This window comes from Alosa alosa, chromosome 20, assembly GCF_017589495.1.
Source record: "Alosa alosa isolate M-15738 ecotype Scorff River chromosome 20, AALO_Geno_1.1, whole genome shotgun sequence".
NCBI lineage: Eukaryota > Metazoa > Chordata > Actinopteri > Clupeiformes > Clupeidae > Alosa > Alosa alosa.
The window spans coordinates 22,147,073-22,171,478 of record NC_063208.1 but is presented as its reverse complement, the minus strand read 5'-3'; the positions used below and the strand labels follow the sequence as shown (position 1 = coordinate 22,171,478).

At 47.7% G+C, this 24,406-nt stretch overlaps 1 protein-coding gene across 1 annotated transcript in view; it reads right to left on the bottom strand.

Moving 5' to 3' along the window:
* Positions 1-848: 848 nt before the first annotated feature.
* trps1 (trichorhinophalangeal syndrome I) overlaps positions 849-24,406 on the bottom strand; it is a 99,610-nt gene continuing 76,052 nt past the window's right edge. Inside the window, 2 exon segments of the mRNA XM_048230143.1 lie at positions 849-2,398; positions 9,845-9,967. Coding sequence (XP_048086100.1) covers positions 1,016-2,398; positions 9,845-9,967 — 1,506 coding nt within the window. The 3' untranslated portion in view covers positions 849-1,015.

The following is a 24,406-nucleotide window of genomic DNA, read 5'->3' as shown; positions in this document are numbered from 1 at the left end:
TTTTCTTCTTCTTTGTTTTCCTTCTCAAATGTCTAGTGATATCAGTTTTGCATCCCAGCAACTAAGGCAGCAGCTTAAAGTGTTGACGGATATATCTGTGGGAAAAACAAAAACAAACACCAACCCAAAACAACCCCCCTCCCCACAAAAAAAAGAAATGCATCTCTAAAAATGAACATTGTTTGATACAACATAGGACACTTAGTACAATGTTAACTGGCGACAAGTACGTCTAAAACTACTTAAGGTCTCTAGATCAGCCGTGCACGTTCCCTGAGGACGTCTTTGTTAGTCTGAATTTTGCTGAGGACACTGTCACTTCTTCCGTGGCTTTTCCGAACACCTGTCTCAACCCTTTGACCCCAAACATGAGGCCCATCATCCTGGTGTCACTGGAGGTACGAGAACATTTTGATAAGCCACTTCTCCCACGGGAGAAAGGCAAGGGAGTACAAAATAAAATAAAATAAAACAAAATAAAGTCAAATAAAATAAAAACGGCAAAAAAAAGGTCAAACCATTAAAAATAAATCTGCTCATGTACCTTACTTGCTGGACTGCTCGACAAGTCTCAGAAACTGAGGTGGGAAAACAAAACTGCTTGTACCATTGTCATTAAAAAGCATTTGTATCTTCGTAAAAATGTGGAAATTGCAAATAGCTTTTTGTTGTTCATTAGTTTTCAGCTTGAAATGAACTCCCAACAGCTGTCTAGAACTCTCATGTCTTCTTTCCCATTTTGAAAGACTGAGGCACCGCATAAGACTGGCAGCGCAAGCCGTCATGGCACATTTGTGGTTCTTCCTCCACTTCATGATGTTTTTTAAAGTCAGGTGAGTGAAGGTGATTATTGGGGGGTTAAGTGTGAGGAGTTGAGGATGGAGGAATTGGTGGGGGTCTAGGGTGAGGGGAGGATGCGTTCTGTGTTGAAGCACTGTCTCCACTGCGCCCCCTGCAGTTCATGCTGCACGTTGTGGCGTCGGGGTCGTTCTGGACATCCTAGACGTCTGATGGCTCACTCTTGTGGGGGGCTGTCGCCTGGGGCCGGTGCCGGCGTCGGGGTCGGAGTCGGGGTCAGGGTCGGGGTGGAGGCGGAGGAGGGCGGCTCGCTGGCCGGCCGGTGGAGGCCCCTCTGGATGTGCGTGGTGAAGTCGTACTTGTCGGCGCAGGCGTGCAGGCAGATGCTGCACTGGAAGGGCCCGCCGTCGCCGTGGCAGCTCATGTGCAGCGCGTACATCACCTCGTCCAGGAAGAGGATGCCGCAGCGGACGCACTTGCTGGACAGCTCGTCCTGCGTGCCTTGCTCCGCTGTCTCGGGTCTGGCGCGCTGCGGCTGCGGCTGCGGTGACCGGGCCCTCGTGGAGCCCTCGTCCACGTCGTTGTTCGATGTTGGTTTGAGCTGCTGCTGTTTTTGCTGCTGCTCGCGCTCTTTCTCGATCGCCGCTGCGGCAGGCGAGGAGCGTTTCTCCGAGTTGATCCTCTCTATGACGATGGCGGGCGGCGTCGCAAGCCCGAGGGGGATGGCGCCACCTGAGCCGGCGCCGTTTGGCGTCACCGAGGGGCTGGGCTTGGAATGTTTGATGGCCAGGTCGAGTGGGGCGTCGCTTTCTGGACCGACGGAGGACGGAGGTGGCGGGGGTGGAAAGTGAGGCTGGAGCCCGAAGGGGGCGTAAGGCACAAAGCTTTGGCACGGATTGGGCAGGCCGGGCACGGGGCCCAGGTAGTGCGGGTTGCCCGGCACGGACATCTTGTACTTAGTCCAGAAGCGCAGCCAGTCGGTCTCGCTCTGCAGGTCGCTGTGGAGGAAGGGCAGGCTGAAGAAGGGGTACTGGTACTTCTCGATGGGGCTCCCCGGCGGAGAGTAGCTGGCCTGCTTGGACGGCCGCATGTACTTCTCGATGGGGCTGCCGCGCTCCGAGCCGCCCTTGCCGCGCCGCCGCCCGTCCGAGCCGGGGGCAGCGAGGCCGTTGTTGCCCTCGGCTCCCAGCGGCCCCCCGGCGTCCGGCGGGCTCTTGTGGAGGTGCAGCGGGGGCATGCGCTTCTGGATCTCCAGCGTCTGGTTGACCAGGAAGGCGTGGGTGGAGCGCGGGCTGGGGTGGCCCTTGACGCCCGCCGCGGCAGGGGACCCGTAGCCCTCGTACTTGCTCAGCGGGCCGTGCGGGATGTCGGAGCGCAGCGGGGCGACGGGGGTGTCCGGGCCCGAAGGGGTCTGCGAGTCGTCCGGCCGGCGCTCCAGGGGGCTGCCGTTGAGACGCTCCTCGCTGTTGATCCCGCCGCGCTGCTGCTTGGGACCCACCGACTCAGACGGGAGCGTGTCGGGATTCAAGCGCTTCCGCGTGCGCCGGCGGATGATCTGCTCGCCGTTGTTCTGCTTGATGATGTTCAGGGGCCTGGGAGTCTGTGAACAAGAGAGGAGAGAAGAGAGTTAGGATACAAAAATGAGAAAATAATTATTAGTTACATTATTCACGATTGTGTTAACATCATCTTTGTCATTTTAATCATAGTTATGCCTGTGGCAGGTTTGTGAACTATGTGTGTATGTGTGTGTGTGTGTGTGTGTGTGTGTGTGTGTGTGTGTGTGTGTGTGTGTGTGTGTGTGTGTGTTTTATAAAGTCAGTCTGCACTTTTGCCCCTTTCACAGGTCCAACTGCGGTCACAGCTGGCCAGACAGGTGAGGCCCGAGCATTTGGACTCGAGTCCAAATCTGTCCCGCTGCGGCAGGCTTCAGTGGCTTGCTGATTTCCCATTAGAGCTCGGCGGGTGGTAAGTAAAGCAGCAGGCTGGGCCGAGCCGGTCAGCGGGCCCTGGGCACGCCAACACCACCTGCCCACCTCCACATGCATCTCCTCCCTCTCACCCCCCCACAGGCACAGACTCTAATGACACCCACAGAGGCGATGGGATGGGAGGACCCAAAGACCCGAGGCCCCTCGTGGTGCAGCGGCGCAGACTGCAGGTGGAACAATGCTAGCCCAGTTACTCGCACTCCTCTTTCAGGACTGGCTGATCAGCTTTAATTAGCAGTTGGTTAGCTTCGTAATCAGTCATCAAAACTCAATTAATTACACGGCTGGGGTTGGACTGGCTTGGGCAGGCTGAACAGGGCAAGAAAAGATCAGAGAGAGATAGAGAGAGAGACAGAGAGAAAGAAAGAGGGGGAGAGAGAGAGAAAGAAAGAGATGGAAAGGGAGGAAGATATTGAGCTAGTTTTGCTCCTTCTTTTTCATGTTCTGTTGTTTTTTTCCCTCTTCCACTCATACCAAATAAACGGAGCACATAAACTCCCCTGCCGGACGGCACTTTGCCTGGCTCTCTATATCAATTGCTGTCAGAAGGCTCCTCGCCGTTCAGGGGAAATTGTGTTGTTGAGGAGACGCGGCGCTGAGGGATGTTCCATTCTGCCTGGACCGGGGCGCAGCAGATGGATCTTTTGAAGAATTTTGGCTCTCTCGTGCACCGCCCAGCTTTGACTCTTGGGGTGGGGGGGGTCAGATGAGGGGGCCTGATAGGGGGCCGTCTCTCTCGTGGGCTCATGTTGCTGGACCTGAAAACATTAGCTCATCTGCAGCCGGGGTGGTGCACTCACGGCGGAGGAAGACCAGATGAGGAGGAGTAGGAGGATGAGGAGGAGTAAACTACGGGAAAAGCACATGTGTCTCCCGTGAGGACACCTCGGAGATGCATAAGGTGAGGAGGATCTTGCCGCCTCATTCATCACGTGTTGGCTTCTACTTCTTCTGGCGTTCTTTTGTCTCTCTGTCTCTATCCAACTCCCTCTGTACGACATTGCAGCCATACAGGACTTATGTACACTGGTCAGGTACAACGGGAGATATCTACACATTGTTCTGTTCCTATCCGTTGGGAGGGGGGAGATCGGGAAAGAAGTAGAGAGGAGGGAGGGAAGATGGCCAGAAGGGTTATGAGGGTGAAGCCATTTTCTTTTCTTTGATTCATTTCGCTCCTGTGCTTTTTCTCTCTCACTCCCATTGGACAGCCTGCACCTTAACGTTCAATGTGCATATGACACCGGGAAGCAGAGGGGGAAAGAGATGGGGGGTTGCAAGAGGGGCAGGTGGGGAGAAAGAGGGGTGGGGGTGGTGTAATGGGATCAGATTGCCCCCCCCCCCCTCTCCCTCCTTGACTTTGAGGGGAGCAGAGTCCCAGCGGAATCAATCCCACACGGCGCGGCCAGTCTCCTTTTGTGCGCACAGGAATCTGTCGACAGGTTCCCAGGCGAAAGAAAAACAATCATTTCAGAGAACTGGAGAGGAGAGCAGTGGAGAGGAGAGGAAAGGAGAAGGGAGAGGAGGAGAGGAGAAGAGGAGAGGAGAGGAGAGAGGAGGAGGAGGAGGGGGTGACTGGGGGCAGGAAGGTGGGGGAGGTCCTAACCACAGTACAGGTGAACTTGTGTAAGAGGATTTGGAGGGTGCAGATCTTCCTCTGGTTACTAACTCTCCTCATCTGGCCCAGATGGAGAGTGTGATTTATTCCGAAAAGACGACCAGAAGCCCATCAAGCAGAGAGTCTGGCCTCACACTGACTCGTGCTGAAGGAAAGCAGGCAGAGGAGTGGAGGAGGAGAGGAGGGATGAAAAAAAAAAAAAAAAGAAAAGAAGTGCGAGGGAGGTGTATTTTTTGACAAATGTTTGCTTTGTTAAGAAACGGGAGTGGTATCACTTAAACAAATCTGTGCACAGCTGCCTTTCGGTTTAGCCGAGGTGGGAGATGAATGTGGAGAGAAATGACTCGTCTGTGGCGGGGAGGCATCAGGACAGTTTACATGAGAGGAGAGAGAGAGAGAGAGACAGAGACAGAGAGAGAACGAAAGACAGAGATGACTGGAAAATCTGACAAACAGAAAGAGTGCCCTCTGCTGTTGGGCCAGTTCAGACCTCTGCTCGGAAGGCACAGCCAGTATGGACAGTGCTTCCCCTCTTTCTCATCTCTTTTTTACCCTTGCGTCATCTCTCACTTCTCTCTTTTTTTGCTATCTAATTTCTCTTTGTCTCTCTCTCTCCCCCTCCATTCTCTTTCCCACTCCCCCATCCGTCATTTTTGGATAGTGTCCCTTTCAGATAAAACACAGTCATGGACATCGAGCACACTAGCAGCACACACACACACACATACACACACACACACACTCACACACACACACACACACACACACACACACACACATTTTGTGTGCCGTTCCCTTTCTCTCCTCTCCTTAAGAATTGAAAATCTCTGTAACCATAGAAATCTCAGCTGTTTCTGTGAGAGTGCTGCCGCTCGCCTTTGTTAAATGATTTAAATGGGTGGCCTCCAAGTTACAACGACGGAAGAGCTTTCACAAAGTAAAATCGTAAAGTCAGGCCAGGATAGGGGTTGACAAAGCAAGGACTTTTTTTTTACAAAGAGGAAGGCAAGACACAATATTATGACATTTGCTACAGCAGATGAGCCAAGCAGATGGTTAGAAGAAATCATTTATTTTAAAACGGCAGTGACACAGCATATAGATGGCATATTACCATTACGGGGTACACAATCATTTGTTAATGTGATTCTGTATTGTAGCAAATGAGGAGCACGCTTCATAATTCTTCCTGCAACGATTAGACGCTTTGAAATTCAACTCAGTACTATGTGTGACACTGATTGCAATTGCCACCTCGCACACCTACAGGTACACCGTGTGCAGCAAATCTGAAGCACTTTTTTTTCCGGCACGGCAGAAATCACTCAGAAAAGGATATGACATTTTCCACGCGCTACGCGACCTGGTCACCACAGCTGGTGTTTGCGTCTTCATCTAGCGAGGTAACCACATAACGCCACTGACACCCCACTCCTCCCTCTTCACTGCAGCCAAAAAAAAAATTAACGATGATAACATGCCCTCCACCAGTGGCGATACCTTATTAACCATGTTTGCAACAGAGAACGTTTCATTGAAACTGGCGCTTCATTCAATATATTTTTTTTATTTTCATTTAATTTCAATACATGGGCCTCCATAGTATCTACCATCAGAAATGTTAACCTTTTCCATATGTTAACCTTTTCCATATCTATGCAAATCCTTTTCAGATCATCTATTTTTACATACAACATCGCATTCATACCTTAATCTCAGTGTGATCAGTGATTACTAATAAGGCGTATCAAGAGAGAACATATGAGTTTTTATGTCAATAAAACCTTTTTGTTTTTTAGCTAGTGGGAGAGGAAGGAACCCCTTTCCAGTCATAACAACTGATAACTGATTGAACCTTCTATTCCTGCTAATTTGCTACATCAATTATACTACTGTGCTAAGAGACCAAATCAGAGAGAGATCAAACAGATCAGAAACTATGTTTATATTTGAAAGTTCTTTATCACTCCCATCCCAACCAATCCCATCCACCACACATACATAAAAATACCCTGCCTATCTATAAAAGATGGAGACAATGAGCGAGCGATCAAGACTAGTGGGGACTCTGCCGAGTTTTATGGTGGCCGCCATATTGAAGCGCACATCCGCCCCTGTTCCTGACGGGTTCTGGTTATTAGTAGACAAAATCAAAGAGACATTTATAGTTGCAGTGTGTTCTGGCACGGAGAGACCTGCTCTCCGCTAGGCCTTGCTGCAACGCGGTTTTTATGAGGTGCCATTATGAAATGATTTCTGCACGGCGTATAAACTTTTTATTTAAAAGTATAAAAATACGAATGTAACAGCGCTGCCAAGACATGAAGGACAAGGGGTGGGGTGGTGGTTCAGAGGGGAGGGGGGGGGCTCTGCCTTTTAACGATGGTGTGTGGGTTGAGCAAAACTAATTATTCATTGCTGCACTGTCTGGTGGTCCATACTACCTGAACGTCACTACCCCCACCCCTCTATCTCTCTATCTTTCCATCATCCGTCTATCTCTCTCTCTCTCTCTCTCTCTTTTTCTGCATCCCCCTCTCAGAATGGCACAGGGGCAAGAATGAGTCAGACCCTCCACCAGAGGAGCCCCAGTCGTCCCTAAAAACAAACAAGCAAATCTCGCAGCCAAGCATGGGCCTAGCAGGAGAAAACCCTGCAGACTTGGAGTGCCCTTCTCCCATTACATTTATTAGCTGCTAGCAGAGCATGACGTGTGCTCAACCTGATGGTCCACTGCATACACACGACCGAACAAGAGGAGAGCAGGGACAGAGACACAGAGACACACACAGACACACACACACACACACACACAGACAGAGACAGATACAGATACAGATACAGATACAGATACAGATACAGACACAGACACAGACACAGACACACAGACACAGACACAGACACACACACACACACACACACACACACACACACACGCAAGAAGAAGCTAACAAACTAGTAGGTATCTCTGGACGTAATTGCTGTAGTACAATTCATGATAGGGCTGGTGAGGACATATTTGCAATCTAGTACTTGGGCTCATAGAAGCACAAGGTGTAAGCAGTTTTTTTAATTGAACACTGCTTAAATGGTCAAACGGGGTGACATTATACCATGAGATCAAAGCTATCTGCACATTGCTTTGAGGTACAATATGTGCAAATACAAAAAAATAAAAATGAACAAAAAAACACAACAAGGTGTAATTACTTATTGACAAAGTATGTTCAAATACGAAATCAAAATGCTGTGTCCTAGATTTTAAGGTAAATATGGGAAAGTGGGATAAATAAATAAATAAAAAACCCACCATTTGAACAAATGAATTTCATTTAGAGGTGCAATCAATACAGTATGAAAAAATCTCCCAATAAGAAAAACACAAAATGCAATTTGTTTGGCTTTGTTTCTGAACGGAGCCTTAAGCTTATAGGTCAGCATTGCAAAAAGATATAGTGCTGACAAGAAACAACACCACGGGGACTAAACTCTGGGTTCCCTCTCATAACATGACCTGGATATCTGTCAAAGAACAAAAAGGGTCTATACTGTAAGAAAGGTATCATATTAAGCAGACAGAACAGAGTTTTTAAAAAAGAGTGAGAAGGAGAAAGCGGGTGAGTAAAAGAGAGAAAGAGAAGGATAGAGAGGGGGAAGAAACAGAAAAAGGGAGAGAAGAATGAAGAAAGAGAGAAATGAAAGAGGGGAAGACGAGAGAGAGAGTGTGTGGCGCTGAAGTGAGACTGTGGTGGGCCTGGGCAGTGATGGGCCCCAACCCTGTTTCTCAAAACCACCAGGTGGCACAGGTCCTGAAAGGGGGCCGTTTGTGGCCGGGACCCGTGGAGCCCAGCCTGGCTCAGCTCAGCACTTGCCCCTGCCCCCCGGCGACCACACCGATTCAGGGAGCCTCCTGTGTGTGTGTGTGTGTGTGTGTGTGTGTGTGTGTGTGTGTGTGTGTGTGTGTGTGTGTGTGTGTGTGTGTGTGTGTGTGTACTGAGGCTAGGGCTGGGGCTTTCTGCCACCCAGGCAGCCCGCCCAGACGCCCCCCGAGCCCTGCACGTCAACGCTGCCGCTGATGGAAAGGGGGGGGCAATGAGAGACCTCCAGCCAAACCCATAAAGACATGAGAACTTTCAGACGCTACCCAGCTCCAATTGAGTTAACGCATATATATAAAAAAAAAAAAAAAAATCGAAAAAAAAAAAAGCACACCGCTTTGGCCGGCGAATGGGTGCACGTTATACGTGCACAATGCTCGCCCTTGTGTTCTGCGGGGAGAGAGGCTAATTCCTCACATGTTGTCAAATATGTTTACCCAAATGTTTATCCAGACACAATTTCAAAGAGGGGTGGGGGGAACACTAGAGCACTTCAAGGATTTTTTTTCATCAAACAGCGAAGCCTTAAGTACGCAAGGGGCGAAAAAAAAAGGAGCAGGGAGGGGAAAAATAAATACATTTGCTCATTCGGATCAAAAACTGAACTTTCTGAAGGAAGCGAACAGCCTGTAAACTAAATCCAATTGTAAAATATCATCGTGATTGACTCCAGGGAACAGTGACGTTTGTTTTCAGGAAAAACGGACCACTGGCCCTTTTTCACAGTGCCTCACAGAAACAAACCAATCATCAAGGAGAGTTAAAGTAAGGGGGAAACAATTCTCCATGATTCCTGACATTTTGATTTGATTTCACACAATTTGTGAAATTCATTTGATTTTGCCAGGTGACTATACATCTGCTTTCCACTACAGCAATCAGGCACTACCTTTGGTGTGACAGGATCAATCCTATCATGGTTTTTCGCTATACTTGACAGAGGCTTCAAGTGCAAACCCAAGGGAGGAGGCTGTGTGTGAGTGTGTGAGAAGTGTAAGATAGAAAAGAGAGAGAGGAAAAAAAGAGAAGAAAGAGGTGAAGAGAGAAAGACAAGACCATGAGTGTGAAAGAACAAATACCATAGTGTGCAAGTGTGGAACAATTCGACAGTGTCCGTGATGGTGGGAAGGTGATATATGCAACAGGACTTAAATGCTTCTCTCTGGTCTGTTGTGTGAGGTATCAATTTCAAGGTCAGATGTTTCTGAACCTGTGAGGAGCTGAGTGTGTGTGTGTGTGTGTGTGTGTGTGTGTGTGTGTGTGTGGAGGAGGTTTGTCATTATCTAGGGTTGAAGGTGAGAAGAGTGAAAGAAGACCTCTGCTTGGCCATGCCAAAGGTCGCATCGCCCTGCTCTGAACTAGCAGACCACACCTCAGTCATCTCCTCACTTTTTTTCGTACAGTTTTTTTTTTTCTTTTTAAACTTAATTTCTGTGGGTGGGCTGCCTCTGTGTTTTCCTAAGCCATCCCCTACCCACCCCTCCACCATCTTCTCTCGCCTCCAACCGCCGCCACCACCACCCCCCACCACCCCACCTCTTTCCCTTTCCCCTTCTCACCGAGTGCAGCTTCTGATAGAGGCCACACGCGTTGCACACGTAGCCCCCATTGGCGTTCTTCCTCCACAGCGAGGTCTTGGTGGTCAGACAGTTGGCACAGAACACGCCGGAGCCTCGCCGCCTCTGCAACATAAAAAGAGATAGAGAGAGAGAGAGAGAGTCAGTGAACGAGTGAATCAGAGCTAACTGAGAAGGATGAATGAAGGCAGAGCATTAGAGAGAGAGAGAAAAACGAGGGGAAAAAGGTAGAGAAGGGAAGGCCTCATTTAAGGTTTAGACCTCTGATTGTGTTATGTGGTGATGACCATGGACCATGTAAGTATCAAAATAAACCGAGGGCACCTAACAAAATACTATATGTCTATTGCAATCTCTCTAGCCCCAACATTTTCTTGTTGGACTGTTCTAAAAATATATACACAATATATCCAGGGCAAAGCAGGAAGTTAGGGCAGTGTAATGTAGGTATTGTTGAATTGGAAAAAGTTACAGTGTGGTACATGGCTCATGTACTTTATCAGCTGTGAAACAAAACACACACACACACACACACACACACACACACGCACGACGCGCGGACACGTAGAACGTGGTGGTGTGGTCAAAGGTTTGGATGTCTGACCGAACTGTCGTCTAGGTTATGTACTGTGAGGTAGATGCTCCCGTGAGGGGAAAGCAGAGTGAGGTAGGTAAAGAAAGATGGGAGGAATGCCAACGGTGGCCTGGGCCACCTCCCACTGCGCTGCCAAGGGGGTCGTCTGCCTTGCAGTCGTGGCCCCCCGACGTCTCGAGACCTCGCACTGTCCAATCAGAAGGTCAGGCTGCAGGTTGATTAGCAGAACCCAGCTGATTTTGCCGGTTATTAACCTTCTGGTGATTAATACGCCTTGTAAGGTACCACTGAGACGGCTGTGACCGTCACCCCCATTACACGGCGCTTGTCCCCACCCAGTGCGAGCGACAAACACACACATGGCCCCCTGAGTCCGACAGGCTTCAGAAGAAAAAAAAAAACAACAACAACTACAACCCTTCCTTTGGTCTGCTCACCCTGAGCTGATTTCCCATGAGTTGTTTGGGTTTCTGTTTGTGTTTTTCATTAATGTGCTGTCACAGTTTCACTCTGTTATCAGCTTTTCATTTGCTTGCATTTTGGACCTCACTGTTCTTGAGAGTCTACCAAAAGAAACAAAATAAATCAACTGAGGCATTGATAAAAAAAAAAATGGAAAGAAAGAGAGACAGAAGGATAGAGAGAGAGAGAGAGAGAGGAGGAAAAAACAACAACATGAATCATTTGGTGACTACCAGACTTATCGGTGGCTCAAACACAAGTGAACACAGGGAAACAAGCAGCCCGTGACTTGCAAGGCGAAACACCAGAATTATCTAGATTATGGCCAGCAAAAGTCATTTGGACCTTATAGAATATGTGCAATTTATCTAATGTCAGACATCTTCAGGAGGGAAGCATGTTTTCCCTGCCAGAAAAATACAATGCTCCTAATTGTGCTCAGATACATTTAGAATGGAAAGCTTTCTGCAGACATAATTTTGGCTTCAAGGCCAGAGAGCTTTCTTGGCAAGGGACAGGGCACTTGATTCATCGGGTGTTTCACAACGTCTCAGTAAAAAGTGCTGGTGAGCGGCCAGTTCCCTATAGGGTAATTTTTCCATCCAGATGCGAGCGCTATCGGAGGGCCCCTCTCGTCAGCTAAACTAATTATGATCTCGCGTTTGCTTATGCCTGCTCACTCTAACGTTCGACACTAGCCATTAATCATGGAAACGTGCAGAGAAATGAAAAAAGACACAGAGGACGAATGAGAGACAGTAGCCTGGCTGGTCGTTAAGGTCCAGAATGACAGCAATAATTTAATGAGATGGAGAAATGTTTTTCAGTGGGTCATCAACAGCAAGTGCAAAGTTGCCCCTCTGACAATTGCCCTCTTGAATTGGGTGGAAAGTGGGGCAATCACTTTTCTTTCTGTTCCGCATGGCTGCTTGTGGTCCAATCACCGGCAGGGTTACAGGATCCCTGTTTTAACCGCCAGTCCTTTTCCAAAGACAGCAGTACTCATTTCAAGGACCATCAAATCACTATCGATTCATTAATTTTCTGTCATTACACTCTACTCAAGGTGGAGATCGGAAATATAAAGTTCCATAACGGAAACTTCAGAACCGAGTTTCTTCCCCTGCTTCATTTACTGAGTAAGGGTCATTGGTTAGCAGCAAGATCTTGTACTGTAATGCACGTACAGTACATGATTCAAATCAAATTAAGTTGTATTAGTGGATTGAGTTCAAATTGGATTACAGAGAATTTAAGTCAGGAATCAGGATCAATGTTTTTACAAACTCTTGAGGTTTAATCGAGAAAAAAAAAAAAAAAGTGAAAAAAGAGGAGGAAAAAGAAACAAACATTCTTGCACCTCCAGTCTCCAAATGTTGGGTTTCTGCGGCCCACATGGCAAGACTGACAAGCCACGTCAGGACTGATTGATTTATTCTTTCCTATCCTGGTCTAGCGTTACAAGCCAAACAGAGTGTCCGTCATCGGGTTGGTGTGTTGCTGAGCCTCTGGCTCCCCCAGCTCCCCGGTCCCACAGGCTCCGAAATTATTCACACGTGTGTTCCCCTCCCACAACCCATCCTGCCATGGTGTCCCAGGCGCTCTCTATGCACAGCCATCGGAGGGCTGCGGAGTGGAGCTGTTCGCCAGCCTCATGCGCCAGGACTGACAGTCTCATTCGTGGCGTTTCTGCTTATCTCTTCCTGACTCGGTGACAGGTACAAAAGGAAGGATTCTAAGTAGACTAACTAAGTATGCAATTAAGTACGGAGAAAAAGACGAAGGACGTGGGCAAATAAAGGTAACCATGACAACGCAAACTGAGTAAAGAAATTCCTACTGGAGGTATAAAACTAAATCACACAAACACACAAACACACACACACACACACACACACAGAGTGTATAATAAATATAATAAATCCAGATGTGGCAGAGAGACCAATGAATCACAGGCACACAGATTTTCCCAGCGCTCGGTGTGTAGCCAGTGCCCAGGTTTGTTGTTACATGATTTCCTCGACTCGAGCTGAAATATTCATGAAGGCCAGGTGTGCACCCCCTCCCTTCTTTCTCTTGCTCCCTCTCTTTTCCTCCCTCGCTTATTCCTCTCCTCTCTCCGCTGCCGGAGTCAGGTCTTTCTGATCTGAAGTGACACGCCACGAGCGGCAACATGGACCCCACGCGCAATTAATGACTCTGCATTTAGAGCACAGCTCCTTGTAATCAATAGCAGCAATGTGATACAGCCCGCCAGAGAGCGGCAAGTCAGTAGACGAGACGCCGGCCAAGCTGGGGGCTAGCTTGTGCTAGCACGGGAGGCACCAGAATGTCAACACTCAGCCAAGTTCTCCTGCATAAAAACATCCGGGCAGGCTACGGCGCTGAGAGAAAGGGAGGGAGGGAGGGAGGGAGGGTGAAGAGAGAGAAAGAGAGACAGGGAGAGATCAGAAGCAACAAAGGCTTCTCCTCAAAAAGCAGTTGACATAGGACCATGAGATCGTTACATAGCGAGGGGGGAGAGAGAGGAATGAATGGAAAAAAAGAGCTGCTAAAACACGAAGCGATTGGAATTAGCAGTGTGTTACCATAGCTTCAGGAGTGAGACAGGATGAAGGCTCGTTTGTCCTCGTGGGTTGGGTGCTTTTTAACAGCTGTGTGCAGAGCTAGGAGAGAGGGAGACAGAGCGAGAGAGAGAGAGAAAGAAAGAGTGAGAGAGAGAAAGAGTGAGAGAGAGAAAGAGTGAGGGGGCTGGCTGGGCCTGGAGGCTGTTTGGTGTGTGTGTATGCAAGTGTGAGTGTGTGTGAGTGTGCGGTGTATATATGTGTGTCGGTGCGGTGGGGATGGGGAGGGCCGCTAAGGCCGTCCAGTTAGTTCAAGTGTCAATTACACAGGAAAGACCCAGAAATAGTCTCCCCACTGTCGAATGGCTCGCGATCCCAGACTTCCTTTTCAATTATCAACTGGTCTGCTCTGCCATCTGTAAAAACGAATGCATACCTAGCCTTGACAGGTTTATCTTTCTCTTTTTTTCTCTCAACTCTTATACAATCATTTATTCAGAGAAAAAAAAGAACATACTAAGACCAAAAAAAAAAACCACAGACCATAGTTGCACAGACTGGTATAGAAAACAAGCTGCAAGCTTAATGTTGAGAAAGAGAGAGAGAGAGAGAGAGAGAGAGAGAGAGAGAGAGAGAGAGAGAGTTGCCCCTGTTTTCTCTAAGTGGCAGCCGATTCTTCTCCTCAGCCATGTACAGCACCAGGCTCGGTGTGGGTGAGCAAGGGCTACTGCGCGAGGAGGGCCCTCTTTGTCTGCTGACCTGATTCAGTTCATCAGTGCACTGGGGCGCCGGTGCTGCTCCCCCTGTGGCGGGGCCCTCCTGCTCCGTGCTGTGCTACCCTTCCTCTCCCCACCTGGCGCACTTTTCATCCACATTCTTTCCGCGGTAGGAATGCTGCAATATGGCGGCAAGCTGAAGGCCATGCCAGGTATGTGAAGCAACAAAAGAAAAAAACTCTCACAAAAGAGTTAGAACTAGACAGTTAATGGCTCTAATGGGCCTCACTGACTCATATCCAGTAGACATACATAGGCTTGGGTGAAAACATACCCCTCCCTGCCACACATACACACACACAGTTGCAATTAATTAGTGGTGTGTGGAGAAGTGCGCATCAGTTCTCATCAAAACACATATCCAAGTACCAGCCAGACACACACACACACACACACACACACACACACACACACACACACACAGCTCGTGCTTTCAACTTTGTTGCTGTGATGAATGACATGGGTTCCCCGCAGCTCCATCAGTAGGTGTGGGCCCATGTGTGTCTCTGTGATGGATTATTAATGCCTGAGCTTTGGCACGCCCAAGGACTTTGACTCATACTGCAGTGGTGAGAGGGGCTATCAGGTCATTACGAGCAGTCACCTAATTACGTCTATTTATTTAATGCAAACGGTTCCCACGTTTACATAGCAGTCGCTCATTAGTCCTGCTGTTCCTTATGGTCAAGTGAGGATGGCTGGTCACTGGGTGCAGCTAGTGTTTGGCCCCCTGTAGTCTTGTATCAATCAAAACAGCTAGGAAAATCACAGGGCCGCTGGAACACTGCTGTCGGATATTTTGGTGGCACAATTAAAGTGATACACCACTCTGTCAACATGTGAAAAAGATAGCTAATGAGGACCAACAACATACAATCTATTCAAAGACTCCAAAAATGTCTTTTTTCTTTCACTTGTTGTAGAAAGACACTGAGTATTTTCCCACGGCTCACACTGAAACAGACGTCTAAGCTTCATCAGGAATTTCAAATGAGGGGGGAAAAAGGCAAAAAATGAAGAAACTTGTTAGCAGCGGCAGTGCTTGAATCACACATAATCACGCTGGCTCATGTCGCAATGTCAAAATAAGTCATCACACGGCAAGGAAAAATTCCATTCATAGTTGTGAGTAATGAAGGTTCATCCTAACAAATGAGAGGAGAGGCGGGGGGACCAGGAGTAACGATAAACAAAACCATCACGATGAAATTACATTTAATTCACTTAAGCAATCCGCGGGCCCACTTACATTAAATAAACAATTATTTAATCAGCAGTGGGGGAAATTAGGTGAACCCCTACTGACAATTTCAATTTCAGAAATCCTGCATCAACATTTCGGGGGCTCAGGCGTGAGTATCATAACCGCCTTCAGCAAACATCTGGTTACAATTCCAGACATATCGAACCATCAAGTCCTATCTCGGGAGGAGGTTATCCTGGGTTTAGGCGAAAGCCAGCGTCTCTCGCTAAATTGCAGCTCTAATTGTATAATTCAGTTTGAGTTTAATAAATTAAGTTTAATTTATTCCTCCAAGATTTATTCACTCGACAAAACCTAAAAAGCGAAGCTTTTGGGAGGTCACACTGCATCGTAATAAAGCCGAGAACACTTGGAGTTGACTTCCCTCTATCCATCTCTCTCTCTCTCTCTCGTCTCATTTTCTCTCTCTCCCTTTCTCTCTCTGTAGCCCTCCAATTTGCTCCCAACTCTCTTCTCTTTATTAAGGAACCATGCTAGTCATGCCACTCAAACCTCAGGAAGTGCGCTCTCCCAAGTATTCGAATTTGCAGGGGGATTGGAGTGCTTAATCAACCTTAAGGACAAGCGCAGACCTTCTGCTTTCATGGGAATCAATGTGCGTCAAGATTTCTTTCCCTCCCTTTTCTCATTCTTTCTATTGGGCAATGTGAAAAATGCAATCAATGTCTTTCAGCATACATGTTGTCTTTTTTTTCACCTGATGTCTTTGCAGAGGAGCACATGACATCTTCTGCACATGACATCTTCTGAAGAAACGATGAACGTTAAAAGAAAATAAAAGTGAGTCATATCTCTGCCACAGTACATGTTAATGCATGAAGTAATACTCTCGGGAACTGGGAAATGGAACTAGAAGGACCTCATCTCTGTGCAAAAAGATTCAACATGGCCAGAATCACCTTGGCTGGGTCTCACTATTTAGACTTTCAAAGGCGTCCTCGATGTTGCTGGGGACTCATTCAAAGCATCATGCTTGGCCACGTAAAAACCAACGGCCAGTCTAAACTCTGTGTACTGGAGGAACCTGAGAAAGAGGCCCACTTGAGCGTCCTCAGCTGCACGCTGGCACGTATGCACACGCACAGCAGAGGCTACTTGCAAAACCACAAAATCCCGGCTCATATCAGTGCAGTGTGGTGCATTAAACTGAGCAGCAAAAGGGGGCTCTCGAAATCAAAGGCCACTCTCTAAAGTATGCATCCGAAACCCTTTTTTTCCATTAATGCACAGAAATATCTGTTCTCGTGGCAGAACAATGAGATAGTATTCTCTTACTCTGCCTCCAGAAAAGAGGTCTTTTTTGTTCCTCTGTGCGCTCCAGAGGAATCAATGCGTTCTGTGTAGCCCTTATCGGAGTCTCTCTTCCTGCGATAGTGTAAGAGCCGTCCCTTCAGAGAGCCCGTTTCCGTGGCTACATCCTGCCTGCCTGACGTGCAGAGGAAAGGCTGTGTTACACAACAGCTTCTTCCTGCGCGTGTCATCTGTCACTTTGTCCCCATGCCATCTGTGTGTGTGTGTGTGTGTGTGTGTGTGTGTGTGTGTGTGTGTGTGTGTGTGAGAGAGAGATGTGTGTGTGTGTGCTGGAGAGGGCTGTCATTGTCACTGAAATGCATGTGTGTGTGTGTGTGTGTTTGTACACACTGGTCACCTCTCCTCAAACCTCCTCTCGGACACAATGGTGGTGGTGTTGGTTGAGGGTGGAAGGGTGGTGGCAGCAGGGGATGGTGTGTGTGTGTGTGTGTGTGTGGGGGTGATGGTGAGCACAATGGCCTTTCCGACAGACATGAAAGGCACAGCCATGACATCACAGGGCTTGTGTGTCACCAGACACAGCGAGGCCAATGTTGCCCAGGAAGAGACCTGTGAAAAGGGTCTGCAACAGGGCCAGCTTTTCCCAACCTTCCTTTTATCCAGCTTTTTTTTTTCATCTTGTCATTTATCCCTGTTTTGTTTACCTCTTCCCCTCATTGTGTGCCATTGAACACAGAGGTGTGAGTGTGAGGGAGCAATAGAGCAAGGGACTGATGGCGTGTGGAGGAAACCCTGCAGCCCTATAGGGACTGGGGATGAAGAGGGAACCGTCTTGAAAAGCAGAATGAGACCGTAACGGAAGGAAGGAAGTGTTCCTTTTTCAGCGGCCGGCTTGATCTGGTCAGTGGAAAAAAGCCGCCTTGCTGCAAACTCAGAGGAGGGATTCGGTCAGTCGACTGTGAAGGTGTGTGTGTGTGTGTGTGTGTGTGTTTAGGAGATCATGATCACGTTACGGTCACACCACACTGAATTAACCGTGAGATGAAAAAAAAAAAAAAAAAAAGATCACAGCATCACTTGTGCAGCAGTCTAAATACTTCTTCAATTGTGCGTTTGCTTTCCTAAACTCGCCGTGGTGAATCAGAGGCCGTTTAGTCGGCAGAAGCAAAAATGTTTTCCCTCAACTATATGTGGAAAGATGGACCATGAAAACTGCCAAGAGGTAAACGGTGGCACACTTTCACTCTAATAGTCTGTGCGGTAACACACTGTGGAAAAGAGGACACAGGAACCTCGATTCACCTTGCCCTGAGGGTAGGGCTGGGGTGAGAGGAGTGTGTGTGTGTGTGTGTGTGTGTGTGTGTGTTTGTGTAGAGTAACACTGTGTAGATGGAGAGACTGCCTGACCAGACGGCACCTGAACTCCAGATGATTTGGTGGGCAGCTAAAGTCAGCCGAGCTTGACGGGGAGCTGCTTCCCACCTGTAAACTCAACGCCGTAATGGCAAATGATTGCAGTGCGAGGTCGGTCATCTATGAGCTCAGGCCACGGGCAGCTGTGCCACACAAAAAAAGACTTATTTTGTTCTCTTCGTCATGACAAAGAATTCAGGAAGTGAAAGTGGTCTTAAAGAACGTGCTGCTGAGTTCTGAGGTAGAAAATAATTCTGCAGAAAAAAAGTTCGAAAATAATTATGGAGAACTATGTTGAAAGTGGGAAAGAAAAGAAAAAAGGAAGTAATGAAAGACCAGACGAGGCATTCGGACTGGAGGATGGTAGGGCCTGCTTAGTGTGGAATCGAAGAGGACCTTGTTAACAGGAAGAGCAGAGGCAGAGGCAGCCAGATAGCACTATGCTGAGAAAATCACCCAAGGCAGGGGTCATCCCTCAGGCTCATGTAAAAATCACAGCTAGAAGTACACTCTGAACACACACTACACACACAATATGTACTAGACAAACAGATACAGACACACACACACACACACACACACACACACACACACACAGCTTGGACCTGTGTGTCATACATGTATTTATGGTGAGGACCTGGCTCACCTGGTGTGCACACAAATCAAAGGAAAGCCCACAGAACAAGGCCAGAAGAAACATCCCGCCTCCGTATGCAAAGTTCACAACAAATTCAGCTCCTCTTACTGTTGATTCTGTAGACATCTATGTCCAAAGCTCAAATGAATCGAGCTGAATCAGCTTTCCATACATTTTCCAAAATCAGTTCGTTGTTCATCAGCTCATGATGTCAAGAGTTCGTCCACATACATTTAAGTGGTCAAATTTGATTTGTTAGCCATTCACGCTAAATGCCAGTTTTCACTCAAGAGGTCCATCTCCAGTAATGTGCGAGGCCAGTTGGAGTGCTCTGTGTCTGCAAGCAAACCAGTTAAAGGGTTGCTAGGAGAGGCGGGAGGGAGGGGCAAATCGATGGTTTGATAAGATACATGGCAGCAGTGGGGGTCTACATGGCCCCATAAGGACCAATGAGAACTGAAAATCAATACGCTCATGATCGCATGAGGGAGCCTTGCCAGACGTTATAGGCTCCTCCTGACGCACTCAAGCAGGACATCAGGATATCCACTGTGTGATTTTCTTACTTTTTCTCCATCATTTTTTCACACTTTCACAAATGTGACAGAAACCTCCACAAGTTGCCCATGCCCATTTGTTAGCTTACATCCCTTTTGAAAAGTTGAAAAATTATAACAGCCGTGACATTTTGTGATTGGAAGATCTGCGCCATGCAAAATCCACTTTAGTCAACACGGGCTAAATGACAAATAAAATGTATTTGCTCTCGAACCATTAGTTAATCTCTTACAAAACAGGTGGTAGAAAAAAGCAATTATAAGGTGAGCTCGTGTTTCTCTGTGTAGGGAGTGGATGCCCCTTTAATTAAGATCCATTGTTCTTCCTCTTTTCCACCCTACAAGTCTTCCTCTTTTCCACCCTACATCCAATCTGGGTGATGCACGAAAATTCCATTACCCAGAAGCACCTGGGGGGATTCGGCAAAGCAGCTGCGTTAACAAAAACAAATGGCTCGGAGCATAAGACAGTCAGGCTGGTCGACAGGATTGGGTTCACAGGGAGGTGTAGAGAGAGAGAGGAGAGAGAGAGAGAGAGATAGAGAGAGAGAGAAATGAAAGATGTGAAGTTTTGTGTTTTGTGATATCGGGGGTGCTGCTCAATTACGAAGGTTAACTACTCCCAGTGGTGGTCTGCTGGAGTCTGACAGAGGGGGGTGGGTGGGGGGACTTCTAGTTTTGGAAGAGGCTGCTTTCACAGCAGGGAGATTTTTGGGTGGAAATTTGGAACTCAATTCACTTTCCTACCTAGGCAAATGTGGTCCTCTTTCAGTGAAACTGGAGTATTAGCATGGAACTTGTTTTAGTGTCAGGTGCAATGACTATTTGATTACTGCATTACGGCTGCGGTTTCATCGTGCCAAAATATAGTCTGAGATGTAATGCATTATAATGTCTAAAATGTAATGTAATGTAAGGGTGGAAACCAAGTATTCATAAACACACTGAACTGTACAGCTCCGATTCTGAAAAGTTCCACTGTTGTTCATGACACACAGTGTAAAAAAACTGTGCTGTGATATGGGGTAGTTAATGATGGCATCAAGTGACAGCTGGAGCCAGTCTGCAGGTCAGATAAGAGAGAAGACCGATAGTTAGAGTAGGGAGCAGTCCTCTCTTTCCTTCATTTTTTTTCTCTCTGCTTCACTGGAAAAAAAGGAGTCTGTGAGGTTGGAAACTAATGGAGTCTCCATGGAGCAGTGCACACTAGCGTCCATCTTGGCTCCTGACTCAGCAGCAGCATCTTGCTCCCATCAGTAAGATATCAGACCGCTGTGCATCTGGTGCTGCATCCGCTGGGGGCGAGTGGGGGTATTAAAAAGTGATAAGGGTCACGTTTTAGCTGGCAGGCTACTGCCACGCACTCCACTGCCAAACACAAATCAGACTAATAAGGGATGCTTCTATCTCTACTGCTGCTCTGTCTCTTTCTTGGAATCCTTTACTCACTCCCACACACACAAATACACACACACACACACACACACACACACACACACACACACACACAACTGGTTGCATCTGTCGAGGGTTTCACCCACTGAACCACAAGAAATGTCACGACTGCACTAACGAGGGGCGAGACCCTGAGACGACGGCACAAAGTAAAGTAGACGTGACAAGTGCAGGGGTCTGTCCAACCCGCCAACGAGTCTCTCTCTTCCAGCCAATCACTTCCATTAGAAAGCATATATGATGTACATGAAACAGATCACCAAAGGCCGCAAGATAATGCAACATGGGGGATATATATATATATATATATATATATATATATATATATATATATATATATATATATATATATGTTCACAAATAATTCCATCATAGTTTGCATTAGCCATTTGTGAGTCAAACTCAGCTAAGTGGCTCACACAATTAAACTACAGGGAGAGAAGTGGGGAGTGTGTGTAAGGGTGTGAGTGTATGCATGCATTGTGTGTGTGTGTGTGTGTGTGTGTGGGTGTGGAGGGGGTAGGGGGTTGTGGCGGACAAAAATGGCCATGTTGAGCTCTGCCTCCATAGTTCTTAATTGCCTAGCAACCTCGGACAAGTAAGCCTTCCAAATTGGAGGATAAGTGGAGAACCGTTTCCACCAACTGAGGGGCAAATTTCATTGTGCTTAATGTGGATAATTACCGAAGTTCTCTGCAAGAGAAGAGAGAGAGGGCTGTAATGAATGGTACTTTATTGTATTAAATCCCCCTCTCTTCCAAAGAACGCAAATATAGAGGGGGAAAAAAAGTCACTTTGGTGGCAAGGCCAAATTTTCTTGTCCACTGTTTGAGTGTTCTTGGGCACTTCAGCTCAACATTGTGACCAAATAACCATAAATCAGGCATGAAGAAAATAAAAAGAGAAACTCAATCAATCTCAACTGCTTAACTGTGCGATTTTGACACCTTATTGCATTGTATAACTCTCACATGTGTAAGTACATATCCTGAGTCACAATTAAGCCTAACACCTTGTAGCCAAATGTTATTATTAATAGGTACATAGAATATACTCAGTGCATGACACACTATTTAATATACAGTGTGAGTCAAGGAAGATAAACAGCAGAGGGAATTCTTCAACGGCCTCTCTGTTGGTGTCTCTTAGGACAGTGCATTGTCCTAAAATGGACTGTTCATCCCTACTTTGACCATCCCATCTACTGTACATGACCTCATCTACTGAGTGAAGGGAGCAGGGAGGGTTTTTTTTTTTACCTTTGGAGGGTAAGGGAGGGCAGTTTGGGAGGGTAAGGGCAGGGCAACCGTGGGGACAGTGTGCCTCCATTCCTCTGCACTGGCCCCAAAAGAGACCTGCTCCTGGGGCTCTGGCTGTGCAGGGAGAACATGGTGGAGGACGACGGCCACGGAGGTCATTCCATATGGATGAACATTTAAGGAATGAGGGTGAAAAAAAGGAGCCTGACAATGGACTGCTTGCTTGCTTGGACGATGTGTTCACTTTCCCCTTGCTGACCTGCTGCCGTTCCATCTTGTTTGCCCAGCACCACTAGCTTTCTCCTCCACTGCGCTAATATCAGCCCAGAGATCTCACAGAGGTCAGAGGTGACACCGTGGACATCGAGGGATGGGGCAGCCTATTTCCAAGACCCGCTGTCCATGGACGCACACAAACAGAGACATGGACATTTGCTTATGACCAGGAGAATGGGAGTCTTTTTTCTTTTTTTAAAGCGGCTCTCTTCCATTCTACACTCAAATGGTAAACTCAACCTTGTGCTGTTGTACAAGTTCACATTCAGTTGTGTCAGTTGAGTGTGGTTGAACAGTCAACAAGGCAAGGGTGTGATAAATAATTTAGTCCCAAACCTCAACCTTCGCAGCTTCCACATGCATCACCAGTGAAGGCTTTCAAGATATTCTACTTTTCGACACACAAAAAAAACAACAACACTCACTCACGGACAAGTATGTCCAGCATCAAATAAAGTATGCACACTTGTGAATGGCAGTGATAAAAGTCAGCAGTACAACCCTCCAGTAGTTAAAAACAAACTGCTACATAAATATGTAAATCCTGCTACGAGTGGCGGCGCGCTGCACATAGTCATCATAAAAGCTGGCTGCATATGGCCACAATGTGTCCAGCACGCGTGCATCATAATGAGCAGTGGTCTTAACGGCGGCTCAGTATGCATGTATGAGTTTCTGCCATGGGTTGAACTCAAATTCAACAATGGCCTTCATTATTTTCGTGTGTGCCTTGGGTGTCCTTGTGACGTGTAGTCTTCATTAGGGACCCCCCTTGCGCTCGGTGGCTAAATAATCCATGGCTGTGTCCACCCGCGTCCACAAGCCGAGAGCCTGTAATCTACACTGTATGTATGTATGTATGAGCTGGCTGACTGGCGGGCAGTACTGGCTCTCTAATGGGCGTGTGCAGCCGTGCGCTGCATTACCGATTCCATCTGGAGGAGTAGCAAACTGCAGGGGCCCCTGTCCTGCCCTCTAGCAAATTGAATGACTAGCCTGTTTCCAATTTGCGCTAACTCTAATATCTAGCAGATACCCCACCCTCCACCCCCCACATATACCTCTACCCACACCCCTGTGTGTTCCATGACCCCTGCCCACCTCCACCTCCAGGCAACAATTTAAGCCCTGACCCCCTTTAGCAGCAAGACAACATCATGCCATTTGCACCCCCCCCCCTCTCCTTTTCCTCCCTCAAAATGGCTGACTCTTTATTGACCCCCCCCCCACTGCCCCCGCTGTTAGTGTGGCCTGCTCCGAGGCCACTGTTAATTATGGTGCCGATCCCTTCAAAATGGACGAGCTGGACATTTCATTAACTTTGCTACTGTAAATCTCATTGGAGCGATGCAGACGGCAGCAGGGTAAGGTGGCGTTGGGGGTTGGGGGGTAGCGGGTGGCTCGACAGCCGTCTGGTGACATTCAGTCTTTTAATGAGGTGGGTCAAAGTCAAGCACACATTCGTTTTTCACTGGGGGAGGAGTGAAAAGGGGAATACAGGTGTGTGTGTGTGAGTATGTGTGTGCTTGCGTACGAGTGTGTGTGCTTGCGTACGTTCATGTGCACGTGCACATGCTTGTGTTTGCCTACCAGACTGAGGGGGCTAGTGTCTGGCATGAAAATGATTCTGGACAAAAGTTGCATACCCATCTCAGATTTACATGACTGAGGGAGCTCAATCATCAATCAAACTGTTCTATTTCACCCCCCCGAAAAAAACTCGCCAGTAACGTATTTGTGCCCTGCACTTCTCTCGTCACGCCGGCTGCCTCAGCAATTTGGAAACGGAGCATACTGCCGCATCGCCAAACAGGAACTGATGGAAGGAACCCCTGTGGCTATAAACCCTTCTTCTGTGACAGTCGCCCACTGTTAAATTGAAGCTGGGTGAACAGCGATTGCATTGTGGCTACATTTGCTTTGTTATTAGTGCTGCTTTGGGACGAGTGAGCTCGGAGTACTCAGCCAACTGCAGCTGTTTCCCCGACCTATGACGGCAGGCTTTCTTCCTGTGTCTCACGCCCACTGATAAAAG